The sequence below is a fragment of the Megalobrama amblycephala genome, linkage group LG22, assembly GCF_018812025.1.
Source record: "Megalobrama amblycephala isolate DHTTF-2021 linkage group LG22, ASM1881202v1, whole genome shotgun sequence".
Taxonomy (NCBI): domain Eukaryota; kingdom Metazoa; phylum Chordata; class Actinopteri; order Cypriniformes; family Xenocyprididae; genus Megalobrama; species Megalobrama amblycephala.
In genome coordinates, this window is record NC_063065.1 from 10586061 (window position 1) to 10605230 (window position 19170).

General features: G+C 36.0%; 1 protein-coding gene across 1 annotated transcript in view; it reads right to left on the reverse strand.

Moving 5' to 3' along the window:
• The window catches only part of vipr1b (vasoactive intestinal peptide receptor 1b), a 79481-nt gene that overhangs the window by 39287 nt on the left and 21024 nt on the right, over positions 1–19170 (reverse strand). Inside the window, exon 4 of the mRNA XM_048174539.1 lies at positions 3593–3693. Coding sequence (XP_048030496.1) covers positions 3593–3693 — 101 coding nt within the window. The remainder of the gene's footprint in view (positions 1–3592; positions 3694–19170) is intronic.

Consider the following 19170-nt stretch of genomic DNA (forward strand, 5'->3'; position numbering starts at 1 on the left):
TTTTATCGGATCCTGATGTCTGTAAAGGAGGGTTCTTACTCAAGGTTATCTTTTTTGTGGGAAGAATGGGTACTGTGCTGTCTCTCCCACGCAAATCACCTGCGTAGAGCGTATTTTAAATAACCCCCTCTATAGTCTTTGACCAAAGTCAAATATAAAAACCTGAACATGGCAACAAGGAGCATCAGACACTCATCAACAAGAACATAAAATTCCTTTTAAGTCCCATGCCCACATATTCCCACTGGCGTGCTGATTACCCATCCTGTTGATGTGAAAACATGCTGGGAAAGCTTTCATCAAAGGGCAAAGGTCATTTGTTCTTCACTTAACTACACTGTGCCCAAAAGATCAAGGTGTTTCATGTTATATAATCACTGCTTCAACGATGGCTTTTTTGTGTGTTTACAAATACATCCAAGGAATACGCCGATGTGCATCACTAAATAAAGGAGCTATTATGTTTGGACTTGTTAGTTTGCACTAGGCAATAAAAGGCAGACTGGAAAAGGAGGCTGAGAGGTTGACTGAAAAAGGGTGAACGGTAAAGCTTGTTTTATGGGGGTGAGGAACACTCATCATAACATGTGAACGATCACTTTGCGTAGGCTAAAAGTTCAATACGTCAAGAGTCGAAGCATTTCAGTGTTGTATAATGCCAGTGGAGTTGAAAACACTAGTTTGACTTAACTTTCCTAAGATATTTTGCATGTATGATCCTCGCTCTCTAAAGTCTTCTAATCACCTTTAACGATAGTAAACTATTTTAGCCATGAGGACTGTCTAAAATAAATTTGCATGCACCTCAGGTGGCAATTTATTCACAGTGGAGGAGAAATTTCTGTGATACTACGAACCCAGGAATGTGCTGCTTACGTGGTCAGACATATAATTGTCAGCTGTAAACAAGCTTTCTGTTATTGCTTGGACGAATTCATATTTAATTTAACAATAGGAAAATAATATCTTATTTATAGGGATGTAATGGTACACTAATTCATCACGCAAATTTTCAGTACGTCTTATGGTTTGGTACGCATATGTACACAATGAATACAGCATTGTAGCCTAACCACCATTAACCACCAATAAATGCAATAAGCTCAGTGTTTTGCTATTTTCGATAAGAAACAGGTTTCATCTTTCAAATTCTGTCCATTTTATCATGAAATTTAAACTATAAATGCCATTTTGATGCTCTTTAATGTGGCATGACAGATCACTGTTCAAGTTCAAGTGACAGCGCGGGTGAACGTGATCATCGCTTCTTTAATACTAATTACAAAATAAACATGAATGAACATCTGAAGGTATACAGCTACAACTTAATGAAACGTATCATATCTCATGTAATTGCTCAATTAGTGTTTCAGCGGCGGAAAGACATCAATGAAACAATATAAACAATAAACAATATGTGTTATAAACAAAATGTCATGTCACGTAGCATTACATTTACCTTAGGCAAGTCATTCAGTGTCTACAGCGTGTTAGTCTGCTAGAGAAATTCTTCCGTTAAATATATGCACTATATTAGACTATATACTCATTATATTTTACTTAACCTGTTAGTGATGTCTTGATTATTACACAGCCACTGTGTAAATGATTATATTTCAACAATGAATTGGAGTAAAAACATCATTTTATAATTAGATTTATAAATTAATGCAAAAACTGCCTTATGCGCAGTTTAAAGGTGCCCAAGAATGCTTTTTCACAAGATGTAATATAAGTCTAAGGTGTCCCCTGAATGTGTCTGTGAAGTTTCAGCTCAAAATACCCCATAGATTTTTTTAAATACATTTTTTTAACTGCCTATTTTGGGGCATCATTAACTATGCACTGATTTTTTCAGCGCGCCGCCCCTTTAATTCGCGTGCTCCCTGCCACACGAGCTCTCGATTATATTACAGCACATTTACAAAGTTCACACAGCTAATATAACCCTCAAATGGATCTTTACAAGATGTTCGTCATGCATGCTGTATGCATGCTTCGAATTATGTGAGTAAAGTATTTATTTTGATGTTTATATTTGATTCTCTATGAGTTTGAGGCTGTGCTCCGTGGCTAACGGGCTAATGCTACACTGTTGGAGAGATTTATAAAGAATGAAGTTGTGTTTATGCATTATACAGACTGCAAGTGTAAATGAAAATAGTGACAGCTCTTGTCTCCGTGAATTCAGTAAGAAACGATGGTAACTTTAACCTCATTTAACAGTACATTAGCAACATGCTAACGAAACATTTAGAAAGACAATTTACAAATATCACTAAAAATGTCATGCTATCATGGATCATGTCAGTTATTATTGCTCCATCTGCCATCTTACCTAGTCTGTTGATTCACCTGTGCAGATCCAGACATTACTGGCTACCCTTGTCTTATGCCTTTCATAATGTTGGGAACATGGGCTGGCATATGCAAATATTGGGGCGTACACTCCGACTGTTACATAACAGTCGGTGTTATGTTGAGATCCGTGTGTTTTATATCGCGTTCATTATCGCAGATGAATCGCCTCCGATAATGAACGTGATATTGCGTGGCTTATCAGTGATCTACGGCTCTGTCTATTAAATGCTGCTCCATTTGAAAGCAGGTGATGGCGATTTAGCGGTAATCAGGGAACCGGCTTTACTGACGAAATGTGCGTGAGAATCGCATGCGATATATCGCCCAGCCCTACTATCCGCTAGCTGCCGGTCCCCTGAACACACTGTAAAAAACGTGGCCTCTGTAGTCGCCACAAGCTCCGAAAACGGCAATAAAAACAAACTCGCCCACAAAACATAATAAACATGCTCCAGCCAATAACCGACAAGAATATTTTAAATGCGCGTTCATGACTGTTTCAGGAAGCGAGGGGAGGAGGAGGAGGGAGGGTCTAGCTAGCCTCTGTTTTGTTTGACAACACTTCGAACGTCAACAGGAAGTTACTCCGCCCAGGATCACTTAGAGCACCTTTAAATATCCTGTTTAAAAATAAGAAAATTGACATGCTATGGTTGAAATGGTTTTCTGTCTAGCATTTTATCTTTCAAAAGGATGGATATCATTTAAAAAATGAGGAAATTATCATATACTTATTTTCGAGTAAGTTAGAAATAGTTTCAAAAAATTACATGATTTTGTTCTCTTATTTCTATGTCTTCTTAATAGCTCCCATTCACTGTAGTAGAGTGGTAAAGTGATCTTTTTCTTGTAAACAGTTTCCAGCATTTCAGTAATAAAAGTGTCCATTTAAAATGTGTGCACATTACTGTGAAACACAACAGTTACCATATGGTGCTTGGCAGTGGTCGAAAAAGGATTTAGACAATGACTTTTGAACTGACCCCTTCTTGTAAACTTAGAAATGTGGATTCAGATGGCATTTAAATTAACACACGACCTTGGTATTCATCAAAACTAGTAAGTAATTCAACCAGGAATTTTTACGCAGATGGTTGGAGAAAAAAAAAAAACTGGGATGGAAATACAAATGACTGACTAGCCCCTATACTGTAAATGTTAAAATTACCTTACGTCCCCATGAGAAACAATTACTCTTTGAAAAGAGCTTTTGTAAACAATTTGTACTTACATCGTCAATACTGCCATTCAGATTATAGCCACAATACACTGCGATTTCCATCGGGTCCATCTGAGTCCAGCCATCAGCAGTGCAAGTCTTTGAGAGGTTACCTGTGTGAAAAATGTAAAGGTCATTAACCTCAAGATACACATGCTGGCTGCTCTATTTAGAAGTTGCATCTGTTTATTACTCTTTTGACTTTAACTAAAACAAAGTGAGCCCTGAGAGCTGGCGTCCTGGAGTGAGTCCACACAAAGTTAAATGGCATTGTGGAATAAATCAGAGAAATGCTGGGCCACGTCACCCCTCTCGCTGAGGTGTTTCTTGGCACTTCTCAATGCACAGTGGCCCACTGAATGCAAAACTCTGCATCCAATCAATACGCAATGAGACCCAACTGAGCACTGTGATTCAGTGAGAGCATTGTTTTGATCTATGCTGTATACAAATTTAAATAATGAATTATTGAGATGCTTGGGAAAGAAATTTTTTTTTAGGTCTTAAGATTTAAACAGAGTTGGGGAAGTAGTTAAACTACAGTCAAAATACTGTTTGAAAAGGTAGTTAACTGCATTATAAGTTTTGAACAAAATTAGTGAACAACATTTAGGTTACTTAAGGGACAATTACATTTTGTTTACGTTTTTTTTTTACATGTATGTTCTGTTTAGTTCCTGTTATGTCTGTTTGTAGTTTGTAGTTTGTTCCATTTGTAACTCATTGTTATTCATTCTGTTCAGCTGTTCCTGTTTAGTTCCCTCATTACTCTTCATGTATTCAAGCCCTGAGTTGTCCTTAGTTCTTTGTCATGTATCGTCTTTGAATTAAGTTGTTGTGTTATCTGATTCTCCTGAGTTCTTCTGTAATTTCCTAAGTGTGATATTAAAGACTATTGTTATATTTCCTGTGCACTACATTACCACAGCCACCAAGTAACATTCAGTTTTTTTAATATATTTTGTAATTTCATCAGAGCCACTTTTTTCTCTCACAAAAATTACCCTGACAGTTTGACAGTTTTAAACTTAACCTGATAAATTTATACTAAATACAACAAAAACATCCTAATTTACACAACCAAGTCAAAAACAGTACATATACTATGGATATTTAAATTTGTCAATCATTTTTTTAAATCTGTTCATTTACATGAATCATTCAACATAACCAATTCACAAGAATGAGTCAGGCTTTCCAATGCTACATATGAGAGAGAGAGAACTGAATCAGACTTTCCAACTTTATATATGCGAGGTAAAACCATTTAGGATGAATTATTCACTAGAATTAATCAGATTTTAGCCACACATTTGTAAGGGATCATCTGTTTCTATGTGTCATTAAAACCTTGAGTTTGTTCAGTTCGAAATCAACATACACTATGTCTGCGTCTGAAAACTTGTTGCCTTGCTGCCTTTCAGGCAATGACTTTGTAGGCAGCATTTAGGCATGAAGGTACCTCGCAAAACTGATTTCAGACACTCGATTCAAAATTTAAAAAAAAAAAAACTTTCAGATGCAGCCTATGGAGACTGTCCTCCAAAAAACGACCCTATAGGTCGTTTTTTCAAGCACCTTATTATGACCTATATTTACGTTTTAAAGTCATGCACTCTCTAGCTGGCGTAAAAATAATGACAGTGTCTTGTTACGTCATCATGAAATGACATATGACCATCGTTACCAATCAAAATGCGTGTTCATTTAAATGCAATGTGTGGACTTTTAACACGGTCCCTTACCCGCCATTTGTCCTATTTCCATTTAGCTAAACTAATTTTTTTTATTAACGACTACACCTACCCCATCCATAAACCTACCCTTAGTGATTTATAGTACATATTCACTTTATGAGCACATGCGTTCCCTGGGATTGAATCCACGATCGTATGATCACATGATTGCATATAGTTGTAAATTGCAATGTTCTATCAATTGAGCGCGAAACCCGAAATATGACACAGATAAAAGTTAAAATGAAAGTGTCCCGTTGTCGATAGGGGCACAACTTTAGTAAACGTTCCTATGGGTCGTATTTCAGGGAAGTGACAAACAACCTATATGGCCGTATTGGTTGGAGGACATGTTGGCCTATGAGACTTAAAACCATTTAAGATTAATTGATTCATTAGAACAATCTGAATTTCCAATTCTACATTTGGGAGAGAATAATTTAGGATGAATTGATTCACTAGAAAGATCAGACATTCCAACTACACATAATGGCTGCGTCCCAATTCATAGGCTGCATCCTTTGAAGGCCACATTCGAAGGCTGATTGCGTCACCATGGCGTGACGAAGTCTGTCCCAATTCGAAGGTTCCTTCAAATGCGGCCTCCAAATGCATCCTTCCTTTCCCGTGAAATGAAGTATACAACAGATGGATCCTTCACAGCCTTGCCTACCCCGGAAATCATTGTGCACCAGTGACACAATAATTTTTTTAGAGAAATTGCCGAATTACACTTTTAAACTTAATTATTGGATTTCAAATTGCCTAAATATCTAATAATACAAATGTAAAAATAAAAAAAGACTTACATATTGCACTAGATACTCATTGAAAAAAAAATTGTTACTGGAAAAGCTATAGTACTTTGAAAACAGCTGAATTACTGTTAAACTACTTAAAAATTGAATTGAGACTAATAAACTAGTGTTCAAATGATTATGAGATAATTTACCTTGGATTATACCACAATCTATGACTCAATTAAGAGCCTTTTATATAAGAAAAAGGGAGACATTCAAGGACTAGGTATGGGTATCCCATTACAATGATGCATTTAGAGAGAGAATTGTCTTATGGTCCACAGATTTTGAAAAATATGATGTATACTTCAGGAGGAAGGACACTTAATTCCTCCTCAGTGAATTCATAGCAGATCCTGTGTTACAATGCCACATATTGATCCAAAACAAGCCAATCAATTTTACTCAGGCTTGAATTAAAAAGACTGTAGGTGCATGAGTCCCTGTGTGTTTTTTCTTCAATGCGCTTGTTTTGTGAACACTGAATGAATGAAAAAAGCAATGCAGTTTCATAACATTAAAAAAATGAACATTGAATAGAGGCATACAACAGAGCTCTGAAATAGAAACATACTTTTAAAAAACAACAAATTACTTTCCAAAAAGAACAAATGCCAGCAGAAACAGCTTAAATGCATTAAATCTAGCCACAAAGACCACCTGTGCCTGCCCTGACAGGCAGTGACCTCCATCTAGATATAACAATGAAGTCCACAGCTGAATGAATCATATTGACAGGTAGAGTATGATGTGTTTTCCAACTGTTGGAAAGACTTACTGGTAAATTAACTTTTTTGGGCCAATTAATGGAAATTTTAACTTTGTCGTATTAAATTTGAAGAAGGTAAAATAAGGTAAATGATAATAAGGTCTATTTGGCTATCAATTGGCTATTGTTATGTCTAGATTTGTCCAACTGTCAAACATTGGGTAAACAAAATAAATCTGTCATGTCATTATCAAAAAAACAAAAACAAAAAAACGCTGATCTTTCCAACCCCCAACTATATACAGTGCCTGTGTAAAGAGTAGAATAAACCCTGGATAACTCCAAGATACAAATATTAAGAAAAGTATATTTTATCTCTTTTTTAATTAAACAAAGATTTAATTGTGACATTTTGTCATTAGGCTTTTGTTTCTCTAATAACCTGTTGAGATTTTTATTGTTTCTTTAATATGTATTGATCTGTTTATTTGTCATTTGGAAGATGCACCATAAAAAGTCAATAACTGTAAGTACTAAAACACAGCTTCAGAATGTCAAGGCTACAAAAGCAGGTTGAACATGAAGGTTTCTGTCAGTAAGCTGATTGGCTAATTGGCTCATTAAAAAAACAGACCTAAATATTAAATACCAATATTAAATTAATCAACAGATTAATCAACTGTGCAATGATTAATGAAGTGATTATGATGTTTCAATTTTAACTTGTGATTAACATCAATTAAAGTGTTTCTGTTACTGATAATTATACAGTCCATTATAGGCAATAAAATATGAATAAAACAACAGTCTGTAAAACTGTAGATCAGTAAAAGTGAAGCTACTGTAACATACAGGATATTATAAACTAAGGGTAATCTGTAGACTACTTAAAACTGCAGATAATTGTTTTGAGGTAGTTGTTGGTTCCTGCAGATTTGGGAAATTCAGTGGTACCTCACTAATCTAGAGATCCTGTTAAAAAAGTATATATATTATTTTATTTATTTAAGTATATTTTGTCATCATACCACAACAGTATCATTGAGATACACTGTAAAAAATGACCGTGATTTTAACAGTAAAAGACTGTAAAAATGCTGCGGTGAAAAACTGTTAATTGGTTTACTATATACGGTGAATAACTGTAATAGATCTAACGGTACATTTAATGTAATTTTACGGTAAAATACCGTTAAATTCACAGTTTTTGGAAGTGAAAATAACAATTCATTGTAAAATTTACAGTGAAAAACCGTAAATTGACATTCCCACAATTCCCTGCGTGACACTTCACATTGATATATTTTCGTTGAAATAACTCTGTTTCTTCTTAGTTTTTCTCATTTTTTTCTAATCAGTTATGTACATTAGGGTTTTATGTTACACCTAATGTTGTTAAATTAATGTTTATTGCATTTTTAAAATGTCATGTGTGTTACCATGATGGTGTTTAGTGTGTGTGTGAATTACACTGTGTGCACCTTCTATATGTTAGTGTTGTCCTTCTCAGCTTGTGGAAAATCTGCTTGTGATGAACTTTGATTAATCATGTGACTCTTATCACCACTGTGTTTGGTGATTGTCAGTGTATTATAAAGGTGCAAAACAGATATTAGTACTTCATTAGGTTGGTAAATTAACATTAATATCAGTTAATGAAATATGTTATTTTACCGCAAATTTAACAGATTTTTTTTTTTTTTTACGTTGCTACCGTATTTTTTACGGTAAAGTTCTGGCAACCACAGCTGCCGTTGTTTTACTGTAAATTTTACTGGGATTTTTTTTACAGTAGTTTTAATTATTTTTTTATTTTTATATTTTCCATTTTAATAAATGAATTTTTATTTAAAGAGTAGGTAACACACACAGTTTCTGCCAATCTCATGTTAATCTTGAGTACCTGTAGAGTAGTATTGCATCCTTTATATATCTCGGAAAAGTCTTTAGTTTTATCATATTTATAAAAGATAGATATGCTGTACCGAGTCTTTCTGAAAAAAGCCGAGCTCCTGGAGGCGTGCCTGCCGACAGTGCCGTGGGCGGGGCTAAACAGTCACAGCTTTTGTGTAGAGATCGTTTGCTAGCTGCGACATCGTTATAAATAAAAAGTGAACAAAAAAAGTTTGTGTTTTTTTACATTTTATGCACTTGCACGCTTATTGCCAACAAAACACAGACATTTGATGCAGTTTTATTCACCGCCCGCGATCCAGCGCCGAACTAGGACTTGTTTACAAAGCATTCATCATTGAAATTCCGGGGAACAAACAAACATACAAACTCTTTTGCTGCCCCAGAAAAACAAACTTCATCCACTGTTTCCTTAACGCTGGGTTCTTTCGAAAGCTGAAAAAGGTAATCTTTTCCTAAACCAAAAACGCACTCCTTTGGTGACAGGAGCTGAGTCTCATTTCGGAGGCTGCGTCCTCCGGAGATCACATTTGAAGGCTGCATACGCCATCAAGGATGTCATATTTAAGAAAAGTAACCTTAATAAAATTGACTGATATTCATTGTGCGGTGTAAAATACTGTAATTTCTTTCTTACTTTGCAATTTAATGGTTATTTTTCTTAAACGAGACTGCGTCGATGATGTATGCAGCCTTCAAATGCAGCCTTCGAAGGGTATAGTCCCTGAATTGGGACACAGCCATAGTTTAAAAATCTCTTGGCTTCCGTAACCCAAACGAAATGTGTTGATGGGCGTGCTCTTGCTCTTGCTCTGGTTGATCTGTGCACACTTATCAGGGAGAAGTGCCTACACAAGGAATTCCACACTTAATTATGTGATAAAAGGCCATACTCGAAAAAAACTCTCCAAAACTGGAAGTAGTGTATTTAGCACAGAAATACTCCATCATACTGTACGTCCAACTCATGTTTTGAAACTTTGGCCATGTTTAGCATGAGAATGCATTAGGATGAGAATGCATTAAGTAACAAAAATGTTTTTTTTTTTATGGTTTAGTGTCAGTTTTATTTTTAGTTACGTTTTTTTTAGCAAACAATCACGCGAGAAGCTGTCAGAACATTATCAGAACAGACAAGATAAAAAAAATTACATTTTCCTTTGCAAAATTGTCTGAGGTGTGAAAAGTTTATCAGATAATCCTGACATAATAAAATGTTGAATGATCCCATCTAAAACAATTTGCCACCTGCTTGAAATCCAGTTGAATTTCGAGTTTTAGATGATTTATTTTTTGACATTATACATGTAATGTATCTTTCAAAATTTTTCAGATGTAAAATCTCATTCCCATAATCCAACAGCACACCACACAACATCTGAATCATCGGAGACACTTTCAATAATTATTACCCCCCATAAAAAAAGCCAATATTTTAACCTTGATATAAATAAATGAATGCTTTAATATTAATAGGTATGTCATGCTTAACATTTAGGATTAAGATTCTTTTTCACTTGCTATAAACTAATCCAGCTAATACCTGATGCTACTCCCTAGTTTATATGATATGCATATTGTTGAGATTAACATAAAGACATGGATTAAATTTTAATACATTAATTTTACAAAAACATGTTACCAGCACCTGAAAGCTTGTGTAATATTACTGAATGGGATGTTGGCTTTTTGGATGTGTACTCTTGGCTTTTAGTGTAAGCTTTGTTTGTCATGTAAGGTTGACGCCAACCCTCTCGCATTTATCAACGTGCGCAAACACCCACATGCAATATATCCATCCTCACACATTATTCTAGTGGACCTCCGGCTTTGTCATAAGCCACAGAGATCCCATGAAGCAAATCCAGAATGTCACATTAATCCTCGGTATTGAACTACGGACAGACTTTTATCATTCTGAAAAGCCTAATCTGTCCTTTCCCATTCAGAGAGAGTATTGTACTGCATATGCTTTAAATGAAAATCCATTAGAAATGTGTGGGACTTAAGTGAAAGGTATTGCTGCTGAATAATATTTCAGCAGTATATCAGCACCAGTACAGTATTATGTGCAGGATATTCAAATATTTTTAGCTTCCAAATCATAAGGAGAGTAAATGTTATCATATATCACTTCACAGGAAGTGCAAATTAAGTCAACAGTCACTGCAAACCACAGTACACAAAATTTGGCTACAATAAATGTGTTGAATAGGTTTTACCCAAAGTAATTCACCTCAGGTTTGGTTTCCACAACGTTATATGAAAATATCAATCTCACAAGATGCAACATAGGAAAAACATTGATACTGTAAATGAACCCTGATCACATTTATTTTCATATTAATCATTGCAAACATAAAAATATATTATATATATAATATATATTATATTATTATGTATTTAATAGTTATTGATTTCAATTTATGTATTTTTATTTTAGCAAGTCCACTGATGGCAAGTTGATAGAACCCAAGTGCAGTTTTATTACCGCTTGTTAAGTCGTGACGTAAGGAACGCTGTTTCTGGGTCCAAGCCTCGACTCGCTTCACTTGAGAATGCCATCTTGACGGTTGTTTATGAGCACTATTTATTCATATTAAACATTTAACATTTTAAAAAGTTAATCATTTAAAATACTTACAGTGTACACAGTCTCCATGCTCACAGCGTCACAAACATTAATATTTTAATGATTTATAAAAGATGAGTCACTGTCTGGCCATCTGGGATTTTGGTATGGAGATAAAGGTTAGGATTAAAATTTTTTGGTAGTATTACACCACATCGTGTGTGTATATTAGCACCGTTTGTTGTTTTCTTGTGGTCTGAGATAGAGCGTTTGGACCCAGAAGCAGTGCCGCGTGATGTCAGACTTAACAAGCGAATACTTGGCTTGGCATGGCGTGGCGTGGCAAACTTGGCTAGAAAAACACCAAACAGTGGTTACACGGACACAATACTAGACAAATATACATGGCAAACATGAGGGCTTAAATACACAGACTACTAATGACTTGACAAGACACACCTTTGAACATGATTAAATAAAAACAATGATATATGACATGACAAGGGGAACACTTGGCAGGATCACATAACTAGAACAAGACCCAAGGCTTGTTCAAGATGCATCGGCGCTACACAGACCAATCGGTGTATGACATTAAAGTACCGTGAGAGCGATTCAAAAGCATAAGGAGTCGTATGCTCTCCAAACGCTCTCACGGTACTTTGATGTCATACGCTAATCGGTCTGCGTAGCGCCGATGCATCTCGAACAAGCCTACAAACAAGGGAAGCACATGGCAAATAGGAAACATTACTAAGAGAATTTCAAAATAAGACATGAAACAAAAACAAAACGAGACGTGACATTTTATATCATCATAAGATTAAGATTGATCCGACTTTGTCTGCCTCAAGTTTGATGACATCGAAATCTAATCGAAATGTGAATTTGTGTCAATGCACTGTATATATATATATATATATATATATATATATACAGTTGCAAGAAAAAGTATGTGAACCACTTGCAGAATCTGTTCAAATGTGAAAAATTTTAACAAAATAAGAGAGATCATACAAAATGCATGTTATTTTTTATTTTGTACTGTGCTGAGTAAGATATTTCACATAAAAGATGTTTACATATAATCCACAAGACAAAAAAAATAGCTGAATTTATTAAAATGACCCCGTTCAAAAGTATGTGAACCACTGATTCTTAATACTGTGTGTGGTTACTTGGATGATCTACGACTGTTTATTTTTTTTTATCTTTTATTTTTATTTTTTTGTGATGGCTGTTAATGAGTATCTTGTAAATTAAGCTCTGTTCTTCAGGAAAATTCTCCAGGTCCCAAAAATTCTTCAGTTTTCCAGCATCTTTTGCATATTTGAGCCCTTTCCAGCAGTGACTGTAGGATTTTGAGATCCATCTTTTCACACTGAGGACAATTGAGGGACTCAAAGACAACTATTAAAAAAGGTTCAAACATTCACTGATGCTCCAGAAGGAAACACGAAGCATTGAGAGTCGGGGGGTGAAAACTTTTGAACAGGATGAAGATGTCCAAATTTTTCTTATTTCGTTTAAATATCATTTTTTTTCATTTAGTACTGCCCTTTGGAACCAACAGAAGATACTCACATGTTTCCCGAAAGACAGATTAAATACAATTTACCTTGATCTTCAAATTCCAAATGTTTTCACCCCCCAGCTCTTAATGCATCATGTTTCCTTCTGGAGCATCAGTGAATGTTTAAACCTTTTTTAATAGTTATGTTCAAGTCCCCCAATTGTCCTCGGTGTGAAAAGACTGTCACTGCTGTAAAGGGTTCAAATATGCAAAAGATGGTGTAAAACTAAAGAATTTGCAGGACCTGGAGACTTTTTCTGAAGAACAGAGCTCAGTTTAACTACTCAGGACAAACAAGGGACTCATAAACAACCATCACAACACACAAAAAAAAAAAAACAGTCGTGGATCATCAGGTAACCACACACAGTATTCAGAATCAATGGTTATACTTATGAACGAGGTTATTTGAATAAACTAAATGCAAACATCTTTTATGTAAAGTATCTTACTCAGGACAGTACTAAATAAAAAATAACATGCATTTTGTATTATCTCCCTTATTTTGTTAAAAATATTCACATTTTCACAGATTCTGCAAGTAGTTCACATACTTTTTCTTTTAAATTTAAAGGTGCCATTGAACGTTTTTTTACAAGATGTAATATAAGTCTAAGGTGTCCCCTGAATGTGTCTGTGAAGTTGCAGCTCAAAATACCCCATAGATTTTTTTTAATTAATTTTTTTAACTGCTTATTTTGAGGCATAATGAGAAATACGCCGATTCATGCTGCGGCCCCTTTAAATGCTCGCGCTCTCCACCCCCTCCCGAGCTCTCGACTCTATCGCTGCATAAACAAAGTTCAAACAGCTAATATAACCCTCAAAATGGATCTTTACAAAGTGTTCGTCATGCAGCATGTCTAATCGCATAAGTACAGTGTTTATTTTGATGTTTACATTTGATTCTGAATGAGTTTGATGGTGCTCCGTGGCTAACGGCTAATGCTACACTGTTAGAGAGATTTACAAAGAATGAAGTTGTGTTTGTGCATTATACAGACTGCAAGTAGCCTGACTTCGTCATACTCATATTCTAGGCAGAATGTGAGTCTGATACTGCTCCATTGCACTTGAATTATGGGGCGTGTCAAACCAGTAAACGAACCAGTAAAAAAAAAACTCTGCACTCAATTGGATAGACCTACAACCAATCAGAGCAACGCAGTAAGTGACGTATGTTGAACTTTTACTTAAACTTTTGCCGAATCCCGTTGGAAGGACGGCAAACACATCTTTCCCATCGACAAATGCCTTGATTGCGGTTCTTTGTTCGTCTTTTAAAATTAATGCGCTGTCGATTTCTTTTATTTCAGACGTGATAGCGGAATCTAAACATCTTACTTCTCCAGCTGCAGTCATCGTTGGTGAAAACCAATTCAACCCAAGACGTGGTGATGACGTGGGTGGTTACGTAACCGCAGATAGCCTGTCCATCATCGATTAAAGCCCGCCCTGGCAATTTGATTGGCTTGGCCTTCTGGGAGCCGAGCATAATTACTCCACAATGGATCGAGTCCAGACCGAACTTCCCGTCCAAAAAATGTTGTGGGCGGGTTTCGGACTGGCACCCAGGCTAGACTGCAAGTGTTTAAAAATGAAAATAGTGACGGCTCTTGTCTCCGTGAATACAGTAATAAACGATGGTAACTTTAACCACATTTAACAGTACATTAGCAACATGCTAACGAAACATTTAGAAAGACAATTTACAAATATCACTAAAAATATCATGTTATCATGGATCATGTCAGTTATTATCGCTCCATCTGCCATTTTTTGCTGTTGTCCTTGCTTGCTTACCTAGTCTGATGATTCAGCTGTGCACATCCAGATGTTAATACGGGCTGCCCTTGTGTAATGCCTCGATCATGGGCTGGCATATGCAAATATTGGGGGCGTACATATTAATGATCCCGACTGTTACGTAACAGTCGGTGTTATGTTGAGATTCGCCTGTTCTTCAAAGGTCTTTTAAACAAATGAGATTTATATAAGAATGAGGAAACAATGGAGTATGTCATTTCCATGTACTGAACTCTTGTTATTCAACTATGCCGAGGTAAATTCAATTTTCAGTTCGATGGCACCTTTAAGTGTCTTTACATCATCATAAGACTATGACTGATCTGACCTAGTCTGCTTCAAGTTTGATGACATTGCAATGCAAGGCATTCAAGAAAAAAAAAAACTGTCAGCTGAAGTAAACTTTTACAGATAGTCCCTGCTCAGTTTTTTAGGGAGCAGTGAACACTGCATATAGGGACCCTGTGAGGTGAGAGTTTATACACTGCTCAGAACATCACAGCTATGTGTCTGCAAAGCAGGGCTCAGATGGTAACTGTTCTTTTTCATTTAATTGAACTGTTGCTAAAAATAAACTCATCCGATGACAAGGAAGCACCAGAGGGGCTTCACTATTTGCCAGTGGGGAATCATATAAGTTACAGAGTGCATGACTGATCTCTTTTGGAGAAAGATCAATGAATATGATTACATTTATATTCAGCAGTCACACGTCTTCACACTCTGCTGCATATCAAACAAGCAGCTCTGTTAGATGATTGAATGAACTAATGATTTGTGATATATACACAGGCACTAAAAAAAAAAAAATCAGGTGTCATACTGTGCCTCGTTAATCAAACATTCATTAATTAAGCTCTCCTGAGAGGATTAAATGACATAACAAGAGTAAGATTAGAGCCTTGTTTAATTAAATGTTGAGGTTGAGGACCTCCATGAATACCTCATAAATACACCTCCATACAGAAACAAACTGTCTGTACTTGAAATACAGGTGATCAGGTGATAAGTAAGAACAGTTTGATACCTTCATTGTTCCATCCCAAAAATAATGAACACGCTATGCAACACAGTAACAGCTGGTGCATCTGACAGCTCACGCAAGTATGGATGAATCAGCTGTGGCGTATCTTGGTTCTGTGAAACAGCAAAAAAAACAATGCTACTCGCATATCTAGCAGAAACAAAGCAACCTCTTTGTCCATTTTCAGGCCTTCACGCTCTCTAACGTCTCTCCAATGCTGGAAAGCTTTTTCAATATTAATGTGGATCCTAGCTCTTGCCTAACCCTTCTTCTTCCAATTATATTCCTCTGACCTTTTCCTCTTTGGTTATATCTCAGCTATATCTCATTCTACAGTCTTTCTACAAATCCGAATGGTCCAATCCATACAAAACAAAAATTTTTTTTTTCAGCACACAAAGAACAGTCATCTATCAAATATTCAAAAAATTGTCTGTTTAGTTGATTTAAATTTTCAACAGCTTTTCCCAGAAATCCCTTATATTATATGCACCTTTAAAGAAAATGTAAGCCATGCAAAAATCATATTAAAACCTATAATCACATTAAAATGATATTTAAAAAAAACAACAACTATGCATTATAATAATACAATTTTTCTTTTTTGCATAATTTGTAAAAGTACTGCTACAATTAAAAACAATCTGTTCACAAGTGATTGTCATGAATGGTTACTATAAAGAAGTGTACTATAACAAGGAATCACAAAAAGTATTTAATCATAAATCCAATAAGGGAACAACAACCAAACATTAACAAAACAGAACACAGAACTGAGGAAACTAAGGACTTAAATACACAGAAAGAGTAATCTAAAACAGAACAGGTGTAGCGCTAATTAAAAACCAGGAAACTAGGGAACACAAGCAAACAAGAACAGGGAAAACAGAACACATTGAAAACTAAACTAAAACTGAATATACTCATTACAGTGATGTTATTTCTTCACACATTACACATATTTCATCCCAAAAGCTCTTCACTGACACTGCTGTCAACCAAGTTTTTCTAAACTTTAGAAAAAACCTAATTAGGAGCATAATTATTGGTCATTATGGAAATTGTGGCAGCCATTATGCTTAAAAAATGTATATAATAAATAACAAATACTGAAAGATTTTATGAAATTATTACTATGACTATTTTATGATGTTATTATGATATTATTAAATATTTTATGATATTATTATATATATTAAAGGTGCTAAAGAGGATGTTTTGTTTTATACATTTTTGCAATATTACTTGAAACTGTCTTTACTAACTGATAAAAGACTATTTATTAGGTGCACTGAAAGTAATAATATTAATATACATCATCTGTGCACGAGGTAGGGCCTTAAAAACCTCAGCCAATCGTTTACGCGATCATCCCTCTTGGCCCTCTGGCTTGTCAATCACCGTCATGACGTTCCTTGTGAGAGACGAGCGCGGCTGCGCTCCAGTAACTTTCCACACTCTACAGGCGCCGCATGCAATGTTTTTGTCAGGAGACAGGAATAACAACTGCAGATTATGAGTTACCTTCGGTGAGTCCGACATAATGAATCCACTAACACGACACAGCGAATGCCGGTGGTAAACACTCATGTTCCAATACTCGTGGACGCGTTTTGGGAGGCGTTCCTTTGAAATGAGCAGTGAAGGAGGGGGGCTGTTCTTACGCATGCGCTCATTTCAAAAACTCAGTAACAGTCTTTGGATTCTCAGTCGACGAAAAAATCCTCTCTATCACCTTTAAGTACTTTTTGTGATGGATTTTCAGATTTTAAGACTGGATTTTGTAAAATGGAAAACAATAATATACATAAAAGGCATTTGAAAAAAATGCAAAATATAAAGTGACAAAAGTCAAAAAGACAAAAAATCTCTCTCTTTGGTGCTAACAACAATCTATGTTTGAGTTATCAGCATTGGCTCTTCTCACACAGCAGTGATTTTTAACCTCTCGGCTAAGCGAAGGGGCTGCATCTAATATCCAGACTGCTATCCTGGAAACACTATGACAAGACTCGCCTAAAGTTCCATATAACTATTTGTAGGGAACAGCACATTCCAGGGCCCAGTTTAATGGCAGGGCCTCTCTCTAACTGCAACATTGAGAAAGGTTTGCTACATTTTGGTTGGACATTACACAAATTCAGCTGTTAACATACAAATGAATGAATGCCTTTTTCCATTTTGTTTGGACTCTATTTGTTTAGAATATTGCCAAAGGTATTCTGGAAAGTGAGAAATGCATTGGTAAAATTGTAAAGACACTATTAACTGTGTGCTTTAGATTATTCAAATGAGTTTCACAGGGGAAAGGAGGGTGGTCCATATTGTGTGTGCCCCCTCTGATGCCAGCAGCCAAATTACAATCTCCTCCTCATCAGAAAGGGATAAATGTACCCTTTCAAAAGGCACTTCTTGTTCTGAGCCTCCGGCCTCCAACGGGGAAGGCAGCAACAGATACATTCAGGTTCTGAGTCTCATCTAGAGAGACTGTAACAGATACGCCTCCTGAGTCTCCAGCCTGCAAAGTGAGACAGAAACAGATTCCATGCTCTGATTCTACAGCTTGTGAGGCTTGTCCAATCTGTGAGGAAAGAGATATTAACAAACACTACATTCAGAGCCTTTGTCCAGCGAGACAGCAACGATTACAACACGTCCCGAGTCTCCATGCCAAGAGACAAAAGCGGATTCGCCAAGTTCTGTGTCTCTGGCCTACAGAGGCAAAAGGCATACTGACACATTTGCATCAAAGTTAGGCTCAGGAGAGCAAACCTTCACTTCAAGGTACCTTAATCTGCATGTTCCAGATTGTTAAGGACCTTCTGTACCTACTTCAGGGCCTCATCTGCGTGTTCCAGATTTTAGGACCCATTTTGGTGCTCCAGGAGATCCGTATCCCACAGAGATTCATGTTTAAGGCTGTTGAAACAGATTCCGGCCCCTTTCCCCACTGCATTGTTACCCAGCACAACCGCTAGAAAACATCACCGACATCAGACTGCACACTCGACCACATGACCGTAAATATCACTTAAACAAACCTATTTACAGAGACTTTGGCATTGTTGTATATTATTCAATTCACATTCATTTGCATATAGCGCGTTTCATAATGCATATAGTTTCAAAGCAGCTTTTCACAAAATGCATGTGTCTACAATACAATTTAGAGTGATCTGTTATCAGAGGTGACTGTGTCCAAGTAATGTATTTCAGAAAAGTACATACTGTAAACAAATCAAACAGTTAGCTAACATCATGTATTAATTTTAGGCAGAAACAATGAGCTCACTGTAATTGTGTGAACATAATGATTACAATATATAGAAATATATTTTATATGAAAAGCAGTATATGATTTTACATTAAAAGCAATATAACTGATGCTAGTCAGTAACAAATAATCTTTCTTTTCTTTTTTTTTTTTTTTGTTTGACGCTTAAGATAACGTAACTG